The sequence below is a fragment of the Drosophila bipectinata genome, chromosome XL, assembly GCF_030179905.1.
Source record: "Drosophila bipectinata strain 14024-0381.07 chromosome XL, DbipHiC1v2, whole genome shotgun sequence".
NCBI classification, from domain to species: Eukaryota; Metazoa; Arthropoda; class Insecta; order Diptera; family Drosophilidae; genus Drosophila; species Drosophila bipectinata.
In genome coordinates this window covers 20,485,012-20,499,332 of record NC_091734.1, presented here as the reverse complement: position 1 = coordinate 20,499,332, position 14,321 = coordinate 20,485,012, and the positions used below count along the sequence as shown (strand labels likewise).

General features: G+C 40.7%; 1 protein-coding gene across 6 annotated transcripts in view; it reads right to left on the bottom strand.

Annotated features, from left to right (window-relative positions):
- The window catches only part of vap (RAS p21 protein activator vap), a 181,580-nt gene that overhangs the window by 86,536 nt on the left and 80,723 nt on the right, over positions 1–14,321 (bottom strand). Inside the window, exon 5 of one of the 6 annotated variants that reach the window (XM_043211385.2) lies at positions 6,636–6,687. The exons of the other annotated variants lie outside the window; for them this stretch is intronic. Coding sequence (XP_043067320.1) covers positions 6,651–6,687 — 37 coding nt within the window. The 3' untranslated portion in view covers positions 6,636–6,650. Of the gene's footprint in view, positions 1–6,635; positions 6,688–14,321 lie in introns of those variants that run through there. 6 annotated transcript variants of the gene reach the window in all.

The window sequence follows — 14,321 nt, the reverse complement described above, 5'->3', positions numbered from 1 at the left end:
AGCCAGGATATAGCCGGGAAACGAGTCGCGATAAGGAGACGGGTGAAGTTAGCCAATGAAGTTAACGGAAAAACGCGCCGCATTACAGGCTCAAATAAGCTTCGGCAACAGGACAAAGACCCTGAACCTGCTGGTGATGCCGGGCATGAAAACAGTCTGGTGCTAGGATGGGGTTTCCTCAGCGAGTTTGTCGCAACAGTGACATGCGCAGGCCACCACGTTACCATACCCAAAAGGGAGAGATAGGGCGGCTGTCTGGAGGATAGACTGTCCGTAGCAGTGGCCGGATGCCAAGAGGTATGGGAAGACGAATGCAATAAGAGGTTTATCGAGAGAGAGCTTGAAGCGTTCGCCGGCCAAAGAGGATGCTCGATCATAACGCAGTACAACATCACAATGAAGGACGACATTCCCATAAAACAGCGATATTACCCCAAAAACCCGAAAATACAGGGGGAAATAAACGCAAAAGTGGAGGAGCTGTTGGAAAAAGGATGCATTGAGCCCTCGAATAGCGCAAAATCAGTAAAAGATGTGTACCCAATGCCACGAATAAATTTCATATTGGAGCAACTGAGGCAGGCCAGATTCTTCAGCAGCCTCGACTTGAAGGACGGTTATTGGCAGATCCCTTTAGAGGAAGGAAGCAGAAAGTACACCGCCTTCACCGTTCCAGGGAAGGGTCTGTACCAATGGATGGTGATGCCGTTCGGGTTGCACTCAGCCTCGGCAACATTCCAAAGGGCCCTTGACCAGGTCATAGGGCCGGACATGGTTCCACATGCCTTTGCATATCAGGACGATATCATCGTGATCGGACGCACCAAGGAAGAACACATGGCGAACCTAAGAGAGGTGTTCAGAAGGTTGAAAGCAGCAAACCTGCGTACAAACACAGAAAAATGTAATTTTTTCATGCAGGAACTGCTATACTTGGGACACAGAATAACGAGCCAAGGGATCAGCATGGATCCTGGGGAAGGACGCTGCCATTATAGAGCTGCAACACCCGACAAACGTCAAGGGAGTACGCCAGTACATAGGGATAGCGTCATGGAATCGGCGATTCGTACCAGATTTCGCGGGAATCGCAAAGCCCTTGAACGATCTGCTACGGAAGGGAATAAAATGGGAGTGGACACCCGAGCACCAGGAGGCGTTTAAGACACTAAAATCACGGCTTGCCGAGGATCCACTGCTGGAGTGTCCAGACTTCAACAAAAAATTTGTACTGCAAACGGACGCCAGCGACTACGGCGTCGGGGCGGTCCTGACACAGGACACCGAGGAGGGCGAAAGAGTGATCACGTACGCCAGTCGGACGTTGATTGGGGCTGAGAAGAATTACTCGGCAACGGAGAAGGAGTGCCTAGCCATAGTATGGGCGATCAGGCAAATGAGGCCCTACCTGTAGGGATATCAGTTCGACGTAATCGCGGACCATATGGCACTGAAGTGGCTCAACAAGTCCGCTTGGAAGAATAGCGAGTATGACTACGTCATCAGCTACAGGACGGGTAAGCTGAACGAGAAGTTAAGAACCGTAGATCTGGAAGTCAAAGAGTGCGTGTGGATAAGCGCATTAAAGGAAACAATGAAGGCAAGCCCGCAAAAATTCCCGGATTACGTCGAAGAGGGCGGCTTGATGTACCGCCACGTCCCGCATAGAGCAGGGAGCGAGGAAGTGGCGTCATGGAAGTTTTGCGTGCCCACGAAGTCGAGGCAGCAGGTTCTCAAAGAGAACGATAACGCACCGGCGGCAGGACACCTAGACGTGAGGAAGACGATAGCCAGAGTGGCCGCCAGGTACTTCTGGCCAGGGATGCAAAGGGACATCCGTAAGTACGTCAGAAAGTGCGAAACTTATTTAAAGTATAAGCCGTTCCAGATGTAGGCAGCAGGACAAATGCTGACACAGGTCCCGGAAGAGCCATGGGCAACAGTGTGCGCGGACTTCATGGGTCCATTGCCAAGATCGAAACATGGAAATACAATGGTATTGGTAATAATGGACCGGTTTTCAAAGTGGACGGGGATAGTGCTGCGGAAAGCAACTACCGAGGCACTGCAAAAAGCAATCAGAGGATTGTCGCTCGGTATGGAGTACCGAAAATAATGGTAACGGACAACGGCGTACAATTCACCAGCCGCAGCTTTAAGAAGTTCCTTGGGGAGCTCGGCGTGCGCTACCAGTTCATCGCACCATATAAGCCGCAAGAAAATCCAACAGAGAGAGCGAGTAGGACAGTCAAAATGATGATCGCCCAGTTCGCTGGGAAGGACCAGAGGACGTGGGACGAGCACTCGCCAGAGCTAATTCTGGCATTGAACTCGGCAGTATTGGAGTCGACGGGATATTCGCCGTGCTTTATAACGCAAGGCAGGGAGCCAAGGATGCCGCGAGCTTTGTTCGAAAAAAACGCTTTAGGCACAGGAGTTGGGCAAAAACCGCCCACGGAGAACGCGACGAAGCTGAAGGAAGTCTTCGAAATAGTGCGGAGGAACATGGAGCGGGCAGCCCAGGACCAGTCGAGGCATTATAACTTACGGACGCGGTAGTGGAGCCCAAAGGTCGGTGAAACAGTGTGGGCGAAGGAGCACCATTTGTCGAAGGCGGCCGAGGGATTCGCAGCAAAACTAGCGCCACAGTATGATGGGCCCTATACTGTCGTCAATTTCGTGTCGCCGGTAATTGTCTTCTTACGGCAGGGAAGGCCAAAAAAAGAGAAGAGGGCACACGTGAGTAAGCTGAAGTGCCAAGACATGAAATCACCGGCAAAGGAAGAATAAAACAAGAACATCAAACCCGCAGAAGTGTACAAAAGGCATGCACAGAAAGAAAGGGAAGCCGAAGAAGAGGAAAAACGGGAACCTTAACAGGGCATGTCCAAAAACGGGAGCCTTAACGGGAGATGTCCAGTAACGGGAGCTAGATGTGCTACAAAAGGCGTCGTTTCAGGGCGGGCCGAGATGTTGAGAACGGGAATCTATTTTGGCGACGTTGCTAACATTCAAGGTGACTAATATTCATGTTGCTGAAAGGTTGAGCAACATTCATCTTTCTACTTAACATTTGTAATACAAACATACATATTATGTAGACCAAGTAACCATGGCAACGCAGATCGACGCGTCGTCATTTCTTATGTATTAGTTTTTTCTTTATAGCTTTTCTATATACGCATTATGGCGCTGCGTCGCATTTAGTAATTAAGTCAGTTATTCTTTAGCAATGAATCCGAGAACACGCAGCTTGTATACAGTCCACTCAAATAAACTATTTTGGGAAAAATCAACTACGCATTACATTTCTCATCAAACATCGTATCTTTTTTTCTTCAAGGTCGATGCAGCTGTTTTGAATTGTAGTTTTATGGCAAGTTATATGGCATAGTCGGCCGATCTGGTTGATTTTAACATGTTAATTTAGAATAAAATATGTTGTGCCAAGTTTCAAGTCGCTACCTAGAAGTAACTAGAATAGAAGTATTTTTGGCCACTCTCTCCATACAAGCCGGACCTCTGTGCATCTGGGCCTGGCAAATAAACGGGTTTGGCCCTTAGAAGATCAGATAATAAGCTATTATCATAGAAAAACGGACAGAAAATAAGATTTTCTGATTGAATGTTGTTGAATATAGTTATAGAATGTTGAGAATAAGTTGTTTGAAAAAAATGTTGCGAATAGATCGGCAATGGCCTGATCAGAGGTCGCAGATGAACTTTCAAACGTAAGAAGAGGTGAAATAGATACATGTTTACGTTTAGTCTTAACGAGATTATAAAACTGCTTTGGATCCCGAGTAAATTGAATCCGGCAGCGACGAATATAATCCCTGTAACATTCATCGTTATGCACGGTAAAATTTGACCGAGCTAGTAGATATCTTGAAAAATCAATACTGCTGCAGGTTTTTTTATATTTAAGTAAAAGCCTATTTTTAGTATTTTTTAAATTCGCGAGGCACCTTGTAAGCCAAGATGAAGGATTTGTTGAAGCGGACGAATATTTCCATAGGACACATGAGTCAAAAAATTTATTTAAAGTATGGTAATATTTTTCTAAGGTGACATTTACATCGGTGCATGCCAGAATATCGGACCAATCAAATGTATCGATAAGGCTCTTAAGTTTGTGAAAATAAGCTTTTAGGAAACACCGAATCTTATTTTCCACGCATGGAAACTTCTGATCGATACTAGAAATGGTTTCCTTATGAAACCTCCAGGGTGGGGTGTTCCTCTGGGGTTGAAAGGGTCCTCTGGGATTGAAAGGAGCAAAGCTCTGGAAGGAGTGGTAATATCAGGATCAGATACAAAACATAAGTCTTATAGCCGAACTAACAAATAACTAACATGGTTAATTTAACCTAGGCATGTCGAACATGCTCGCGGTGAAGTCAATTTTCGTGATTTCTCCGGGCCCAGAAAATTGACTGCAAGAAATAGACTCTCAGCCATCCAGACGGTTTAATTTAAGATTTGTAAGGTCTCGTTTTAAGGAGGCCCGCTGTTCGGAGTCGGAGTTAGCACATCCAGTGCAGCAGTATTTTCTGAAATCGATACAAGAGGTTTGGAATTTTACGATTAAGGCTGTATGGCAAAAAAAAGGTAGATTCCTCGGAACCAACTGCCTGGTACACGAGGTATTATTCCGCCTTTACTGCTGCTTCCCACAGACCGCTAGAATTCGTAGGAGAATTATCCGACACGCAAAAATTTTCAACAGGCATAATTAATGAAAACTAATGAGACTAATGAGATAATAAACGAGATCATTCGCTCATGTAACATTTGATGATTTGTTCCAGTTTTGGTCAAATTCACCAAATTTAATTTCCTAGCTTACCCATTCACATTCAAGGAGGGATTTTGTCCACGGATTTTGTGACGCCAGCTTGGATGCTTGCGTTTACTTGTCAGGTTTGTGGTCTGACAATTAGGTCTGACTGTCGACTGTTATGCTTAAAATCTCAAGTGGCCCCCATAAAGACTCTGACTATACCGAAGCTTCCGAACTAGGGATGTCGGAAATATATTAAAATATCGAAATTTTTTCTCGGAAAGTTTTACACGGAGGTGAAAGCTAATGCAGCAAAATGAACATTACTTCATAAAAGTAATAACCTAGTAGACCTAGTAATAACCTAGAGACCTAGTAAGAAATGTTCATTAGGTCGAATATATTATGAAACCGTGTTTGAAATTTTTCTAACACCCTCAAAATCTTGATTTATTTAGAAAAAACGGGTTTTCCGGACTTTTTTGCTCTTAAAGATTCCTAAGCACGTAATTTGAAACCGATAATAATTTTACGTTTTTTAATAGGTAAATGTTGTAAAAGAATAGATCTTTAATTTATTTCAACAAAAAGGATACAATTTTTACGCAAGAAACTGACATTTTTAAATTTTTGTCGTGTTTTTGCGGACTTTGAAGCAATTTTTTCGGTACAACTTCCAAGAAATGGTATCATTATCATGACACATATCAATATTGTCTCGTTAATTCTGAATAAAACGAGACCAATTTATAAGGAAATTATGAAAATTGTTGAAGTTATAACGCTTTTCCCAAAACAAGTCAGTGCAATTTTACTTGTGTTCCAATTTTTAAGAGCAAAATCGTCCCGAAAAACCGTTTTTTCTAAATAAATCAAGATTTTTAGGGTGTTAGAAAAATTTTAAATACGGTTTCATACTATTCTCGACCTAATAAAAAATTCCTATTAGGTCTCTTCAAAAGTTCCTCCAAATTTTCCTTTTTTGTCGCACTGTGCAATTTGTTGGCAAATTTTCAGCAAATGAAAAAAGAATTACCGATTCGTTGATCTATATGATATGCAAAGATAATATGCCCGTTAACGTGTGGAAAAAGAGAGTTTGCAACACTATACTAAGACGTGCGTTCCCAATTACAAATTACCAAGTTACAAATTTAATATCCGAGAAGTACACAGAGTGTGTAGAGAGGGTGAAAAGGTGTTTAAAGGGTTTGTGTGAGGTTGAAAAAATCTATTTTTTTCTTTTCACATATTTTAAAAGTACTATATATTGAGAATGTACTGTTGAAGTTTCAAATAAAAATATCAAATAATCACAGAGATACAGCCCATAATCAAGACCACGCCAACACCGAATAGTATCCCTGCAGTTCTGAGCACTAGTTCGTTGCTGGTGAAATAAGCACTTACCAGGAGACCACCACTACTTACAAAGTGGCGTTTAGCCATGCGTTTTTTAATTTCCATTTTTATATGAAATGTCCGCAAATAGGGTCAATCGCCACCGCCTCGATTACCCACGAACTAGTGAAATAGTGCATCATATTAGGGTCTTTAAAGAAACTACTTACATTAGACCCCATGGAACGGCCGGTAAAATAAGTGCTTAAATGGGACCCCATGGAACGGCCGGTAAAATAAGTGCTTACATCGGACCCCATGAAGAGGTCGGTTAAGTAAGTACTTACATTGGACCCCATGGAGGGGCCTGCCATTATAAATTAAAAAACATGTACAATTGCAATTACAGTTTTTATTTAGTTAAAATTTTTTTTTTATAACGGGGTTTGTTCTTTCATTACTTTTAGGCTGCTTGAGTTTTTAAAATCTCTATTTTTGGAGCTGCAGGGCCTTTCTCAATTGTTCCTCAGCTGGGCCAATACCGCCGACTGCAGTTATTGAATCTAGAAATAAAAAGGATTAAACAAGTTTTAATAGATTAAAGTGTATAATGATTATTAACAATTATCTTTTAAAATACTAACCGATTATAACGCCAAAAAAATTCTTAGGGCACCTTTCCCCTGAACGCCATCCACATTATACGCCCAGACCACTTCATTGGCTAAAATATATTTATACATATTTATACATAAAATATACATAAACATATTTTATATTACAAACATATATTATTTTTTAAGTCACTCACCTAATAATCGATTGATCCGCTTTGCACTTCTTAGCTCAAATGCTTGAAAAAATTTCGTCAGCCAGCAAACACAGCTGCGTTTGAGCGAAAGAGTAGCACAAAATAAAACAAACTGTTTTTTCTGGACAATTGTTTTTGTAAGCAGTGCACCGAAGACGCGTAAAAAAACAGCGATGTAAAGCATAATCGAAGTTTTGTCTTTAATCTTGTGTATGCTCTTTCCACAAAATAACAAAAACAAAAGCGATGCTTGCCGTTGTTTTGTACTTATGCGCTAATGCGCATATATTTATTAACTGGGTGGTTCGACGTTCGATTACTAAAGGGTTAATCTAGTAAGTACCCATGTAGTTATCGACGAGGTAAGCACTTACCCAGGGCTAATCGCTAAATCGAATCGACGTTGACTTTATACCTGTTGAAAAAGTATTTCACACGCTTTTGTATATTTTTCCAGTTTTATACTTGCTCGAAAGAGAAGCTCCAATATAATTTTTGGAGCACGTTTTTTGCAGCAAATCGACACTAGAAATTTGTTTGTCCGTGTACCGACATCCTTTCGAAACGCGATTTTCTCGGAACGACATTTTTCTGTGCGACGCAGGTTTTTGATTCACAAAATTCTATGGTACCGATCTAGCTGACATTTGGATATGTTGTTCTAAAAAGTAACACTTCTGTCCCGTACTATAATCATTTATTTTTAATAATTAGTTTTTTATTTATCATTAATTTAAAATACATTTTTTTAAATTATTTTTACATTTTTTGTTTTGTGAGTTCGCCATTTTGTTGTTTATTGATAAAAATATTTCATTCTAGTATAGAGCCATAAGCCCACAAAAGAATAATCTATTCTAATTTTTTGTTTCGGATGACTCTAGCAGTCGAAATCACCTGCGCCAGGGACCTACCACTTTTTTATATGCATACTTTGGCATGCTATTAAGTGTATTAACTACACAAGAATTAATTTTAAAAAATATTTTAAAAAAGTTTTTGATGTCTATAAAAAAATATTTGAAAATTGAAACGATTGCATTATTTTTTATTACAACAAATTTTTGTTTCTATAACTAGTAAAAGTTGGCCGGAACATGAGACTACATCCTTAAAGAATTCAAAAAATTTTTCTTTACATGTTATACTGCAACTACAACAAATTCAAATAGGTAATTTTTAACAAAAAATAATAACTGAACTGCCATATAACTGAACAATCGGAAGAGGCATTTGGTATTGGGTGTATATATTGTATTTATTTTTCTATTTTTTTAAAATAGAAGTTTGGGACTTTGTTTTAGATTTTTTATTGTAATAAATTGGTTTTATTATGAAATTCTCATAAGGATCGAGCAACAGTATCCGATGTTTCCGGTTTTAATTGCAAGGGTATATCAATTCCGGCCTCGAGTATACATTGCGGTTTATGTATGAAACACTAATTGGTTCATATGGCTGCCTCGGCTGGCTTTACAGTATCTCATTCGGTCAACCCAATTTAAACACATTTTCGATGGTATGGCCCTCAATGAACCTGATGGCCATTTCAATCTCGTGCTTTATGTCGTCAATCGTCCTTGGGTGGTTGGCGTAACACTTGTTCTTGACGGCAACCCACAAAAAATAATCAAACGTGGTCAAACCGCCGTTTCGGCTGATTATGCGAATTTCGAATTTACCGGAAAAATATTGATTGTGACGTTGGCTGTGTGGCACCTAGCGCCGTCCTGCTGGAACCATATGTCGTCTATGTCTTCTTTTTCCATTGAGGAAAGAAAAAGTCTTCTAACATGCCGCGATACCGGACACCATTAACGGTTCCGGCGGCTCCTTTCTTGTTATAAAAAAAAACGGCCCAATGATGCCACCCGACCACATACCGCACCAAACAGTCACTTGTTTTGGATGCATTGGCTTCTCCAAGACGACGTGGATTTCCTGACCCCCAAATGCGACAGTTTTAACATAACATAATTAACATAACCACCGAGGTGTAAATGGCCTCATCAGAAAACACGATTTTTCGGTAAAAATGGTCATCTTTGACCAAGCGCTCCTGAGCCCATTCCGCGAACCGAAAACGCATTGGATGGTCATGCGGAGGTCTTAGACGGATTTCTTTGGATAAAATCCGTTGCAGGGAAGTGCGCGAAACGTCCTACTCTTGAACACGGTGCCGAGTTGACGTCGACGGATTGTCATTGAAATATTCGACCACCTCAGCGATTTTTTCGACCAACCGAACTGGAGGAGCACGTAAATGTGTTTTTTATCCATCAACGAACTAGTGTCACGCCCACGCTTCACAAAACTATCCACAAACTGCCTGGAAGGCATTTCTTTTTTATTTTTCGTTGAAGACGCTCCACTTTGGAAGAAAGTGTTCCAATTTCTTCGAGCGTAAACTTAACCATTTCGTAAATCGCAAACCTTCTGACACATTGACAGTGGCATTTGAAATGTCAAATCAAAATTATCGATAGTTTAAAAAGCAAACGCTAAATGGGGCACCCTTTATTTGAACTGAACTGTTGGAAGATGGTTGAAATAAGTTTGGTATTGGAAAAAATAAAAGGAGGACCTTAACTACAGACAATCCCAACAATAAGATAGCTGCGTCGAGATTGTTTCTTGGACTGCGAAGCCACATTTCGTGCCTTTGCACACCTGATTCATTTGGCTGTGGACGATTCTATGATGACCATTCAGTCCTTTTCGTTTGTTTTAGACAAAGTTAAGCGTATCGTCATGCTGTGATGAAGGTTGAAAGGATAACACCCAGAGTTAAGTTGGGTTGGTCTTTATTTGGAAGGAGCAGCTGAGGTGCCGCTCCAACGTTCAAAATGTCTCTGTTCTTTTACAATATTTTTTAAGTCTAAGTAAGGCTAAGTCTCGTAGCAGCGCTGCTCGCAGGCGGCGGCAGAAAGACGGCTATGTACTTATATATAAAGGAATATAATAATATATGTTGTTATGCGCTCTCAAGTGGAGGCGCGAGGGGGTATGCATATGCTGACCGTTTGTTACGATTATGCTGACACTAGCACTTTCTGTGTGCGGGCTAAGGCATAACGATCGGTTCATATTTCGGCCACTTAGGGTTTATGACCGGGACTTTGGATAATGTAAACACTGCATCAAAGTGTTACAGTGCGCACCCTTCAAGTACTCTCGGTACAGTGGGTATTCAATATATGTGCATACTACAATGCATTTAAAACACAAAACAGCTGCTACGGACGCACTACGGAACTGACAAATGGACAAGGGAGTGCCAGAAGGGAGAATTAAGACACTAATTCAAAACGTGGACACTCGATGGAACTCGTGCTTGGATATGCTAAACTCGTTCGTTGCGCTAGCTGACGAAGTTGCATTTGTTATTTATAGACGAACCTTCCGCAACAAGAAATGCTCTCAGTGGAGGAGCTAAATAATTGTCGCGATTTGTGCCATGTTCTACAACGTTTTAAAGAAGTCACTGAAAATGTGAGCGGAGACTCTTATGTGACCGTCAGCTTAATGATTCCTATTATCAGCAGAACCATCTGCTTAATGATTTCATCGGTGGCATTTTTTACATGATGATTTCCATTACAAGATGATTTCCATGAAGAATACAAACTTAAGGATGTAGTCTCATGTGCCGGCCTACTTTTTTGAGGTTATTTCAAAAAATTTTTTTTGTAATAAAAAATAATGCGATCGTTTCAATTTTCAAATGTTTTTATAAGCATCCTAAACTATTTGAAAATATTTTGTTTAATTTATTCTTGTGTAGTTTAGTACACTTTATAGCATGCCAAAGTATGCATATAAAAAAAAAGATAGGTCCCTGGCGCAGGTGATTTCGACTGCTAGAGTCATCCGAAACAAAAAATTAGAATAGATTATTGTTTTGTAAGCTATTGGCTCTGTCCCGTACTAGAATGAAATATTTTCATCAATAAACAACAAAATGGCGAACCCACAAAACAAAAAATTAAAAAAAATTAAAAAAATTTATCTTAAATTAATGATAAAAAAAAAACTAATCATTAAAAATAAATGATTCTAGTACGGGACAGAGGTGTTACTTTTTAGAACAACATATCCAAATTTCAGCTAGATCGGTACCATAGAATTTTGTGAATCACCTGCGCCGCACACAAAAATGTCGTTTCGAGAAAAACGCGTTTAAAGTTTAGACGCTACCGAGAAACTCATACTTTTCGGTGTAGGCGCGCTCTCGATTATGGGCTGTATCTCTGTCATTATTTGATATTTTTATTTGAAACTTTAACAGTACATTCATAATAAACAATACTATCAAAATAAAAAAAAAAAAAAATTGATTTTTTCAACCTCACACATGAGACTACATCCTTAAAAGAAGCTAATAAGGTTACCGCTGAGGGCATCGAAGCAAAAGATACTCTTCTAAAAATACCAGAGAAGCGAATATCAGTGGTTTGCTGCAGAATGGCACACTGATGAAAGCTACAATACTTGATCCACGATTTAAAAAATGTACTTCGATATGCCTCTTTATGTTAAAAACATGCCATTGATAAAAACCACTGATAAGCAGATGGTTGAAAATAAACAAACAGAAATGCTGCCTTCATCTGAAGAAATGGATTGCGGATAATAGAACATGGTCTCATAGAGTATACAGAAGAGTTTTGTAGATCTGGACAAAAGGAGCATAGAACTGAGAGACTCGGCAGCAGATAGTTACGAAAGAAAGGATATGCATCTTTTCTTTAGTATGCCATTTTTTAGTTGGGAGACAAACCCGATGTAATTTTAGACGATTACTGGGCAAGGTTAAGGTTGGGCAAATGATCAAAGGGAACATCATTATTAGCGTCAGAAATCTCCAGCGTCCCTACGGTCTCCAAGGCTGACTCCTGCAAACATGAAATGAGCCACCTGAGCTTCTCTAAGTTGGTAAGTTGAGGATGGCTGCCAATAGTCGGTCGGCTTTGGTCGGCTTGCTCACCTCTTATCACTGCAGTTTTCTGTCTAGTGAATTATCGCGGTATGTATTTGTGCCCTGTTCAAACTTTGCGCAGCCTTGTCCGGGCGTACCTATCTCGTTCTTTCGCGACACCCATGGTGAGCGACCCTTCTCTTACAATGCATTTCACTGCTAAGCTCCGGGAAGCTGCACTTCTCTTAAGCTCATCACGCCGCTCAGACCAACATTGTCGACCTCCGCTCCGATTTATATATAACCGCAATAAAGGGCATTCAATTGAACGCGTTGATTATTTATTGGGTGCAAATAAAACTGCCGGTACCGGAATCGCTCTCTAACTTAATAGCGGAAGGAAGCGCAGTGCCTAATTTGAGTAAGAAATGTTTCTAGAAAGGGTCTTTTTTTTATACCCTTGCAGAGGGTATTATAATTTTGTCCAAAAGTGTGCAACTCAGTGAAGGAGACATCACTGACCTTATAAAGTATATATATTCTTGATCGGGATCACCCTCTAAGGTAATATGAGCATGTCCGTCTGTCTGACTTCCTGTTTCTACGCGAACTAGTCACTCAGTTTTAAAGCTATCGACTTGAAACTTTTCACAGACCCTTCTTTCCTTGCACGCAGTATATAAGTCGGATCGACCGACTATATCCTATAGCTGCCATATAACTGCAATGGTATATCAACTTCGGCTGCGCCCGAAGTTAGCTTTCGTTTATTGATTAAGGGGAGGGTAAGGTCAAATCGTGCGAAAAAAGCCATGTTTTTGTGATTTTTTTCCTGACGACACAGTTAAAATTTATTTATTCAACCAACTATTTAAGTTGGGTATATTAAAGTATGACATTAGAAGAATGTTTTATAAAATTTTTACAAAAAAATATTTAAAAAATATGGCAATGGTAGCAATTGTCCGGACGTGTCGCCAAAAAAAGGGCACCGTTATGAGGGGCACCGAATTTGAAAACGTGAGTTGTGGGAAAAACGCTTTAAAGTTTTAAACACAAAAAAATCCAGTATAAAACATTTGCAAGCAACTTCGTCAATAACTAATAACTTCGTCAATTTTGCTTTAATTGACCTGAAATTTTGACACAATATTCTTCAGATATTATGCATTCAATTTAAAAAATAAAAAAAAAATGAAAAAAAATAATTTAATACCTTACCCTTAAGTATAGCGCGTGGCGTGCAACAATCAGCGATCTGACTCCCAAGGCAAGGCAACATCAGCTTCTGAAGCTAAGGACGCCAAGCTACACAATGGACGTTTCTTTGCTGCGCTGCATGGCAAAGAATCATATGGATGGCGAAGATATATCCGGCGACAAAGAGGCAAAAGTCACAGTGGGGGAGGGGCATTTCGATGATGTACTTTTGAATTCTGCAAATAAACGTCTACCACTAAGGCAGCCTCGGCTCCTCGCTTGCTCCATTTGGCTGAGGATGGAGCTGACATTCTCCTAGTCCAGGAATCCTTGTTAGGGGCCGTCCATATATTGCGTGACGCGAATTTCAGACTTTTTTTTTTACCCTCCGCCCCCCTGCGTGACAAACCATGACGCGAGGTTAGACCCCCGTGACCACAAACCGTGTCGTTAACCCGAACCCCCCCCCCCCCCTCCCCCTAAAATAGCACTGCATCTTCAACCACAGATACATAGAAAACTCTCGACTTAAAAGCTTAAGGCAGAAACTTTCCAAAAAAAAAAAAACAGGAAACACCTTAAACAAAGGCATGCCACAAAAAAAATCCAAAAAAGAGAATCAAGCTCACCTTGCAAAAGCTTAAAACGAGAAAAGCCTGTGGTCGACTATAAGGCCTCACTGGCCACATCTATAAAAGCCATCTGAAAAGTGAAGCGCTACTCATGGAAATCTTTCTGGTCGGACATAGATAATACAGCTCAAGCTGCAAAGCTTAGGAAATCAGTCACAACCGAAGGCTATCTCAAAAAAGAAGATGGTAGTACATGTGGCGAAAGATTCGCTCTGCGGCTGGATACCCACTTCCCTGGATGCCTGGAGGGTAACGGATTGTGCATACCCAAAGCGGACAAGCCGTCGCATACTACCCCAAGAGACTAAATAGGTTTTTTTTAAATTGATCAATTCTCTAAGATCTATTTTTAGCCCAAAGCTTATATCTAAATACGCAAAAACTGCCCTCCACGCACTTAACAACGTTCTCAGAAACACCATAACTGACGCCCTGACTTCCCTTGGGGTAGATGGCTACTTGGTGGGACTTATTGATCAATTGCTAATTTGCAAGACAGTGACGTCTACAGTAGGCACATCAACCCTCTCAAGGGCCGACTGCAGAGGAAACCCACAAGGAGATGTCCTCTTCCGTCTTCTATGGAACATAGCTGTAAGGTCGATTCTATGTAACATGAAAGAGGGGGTTGCAAGT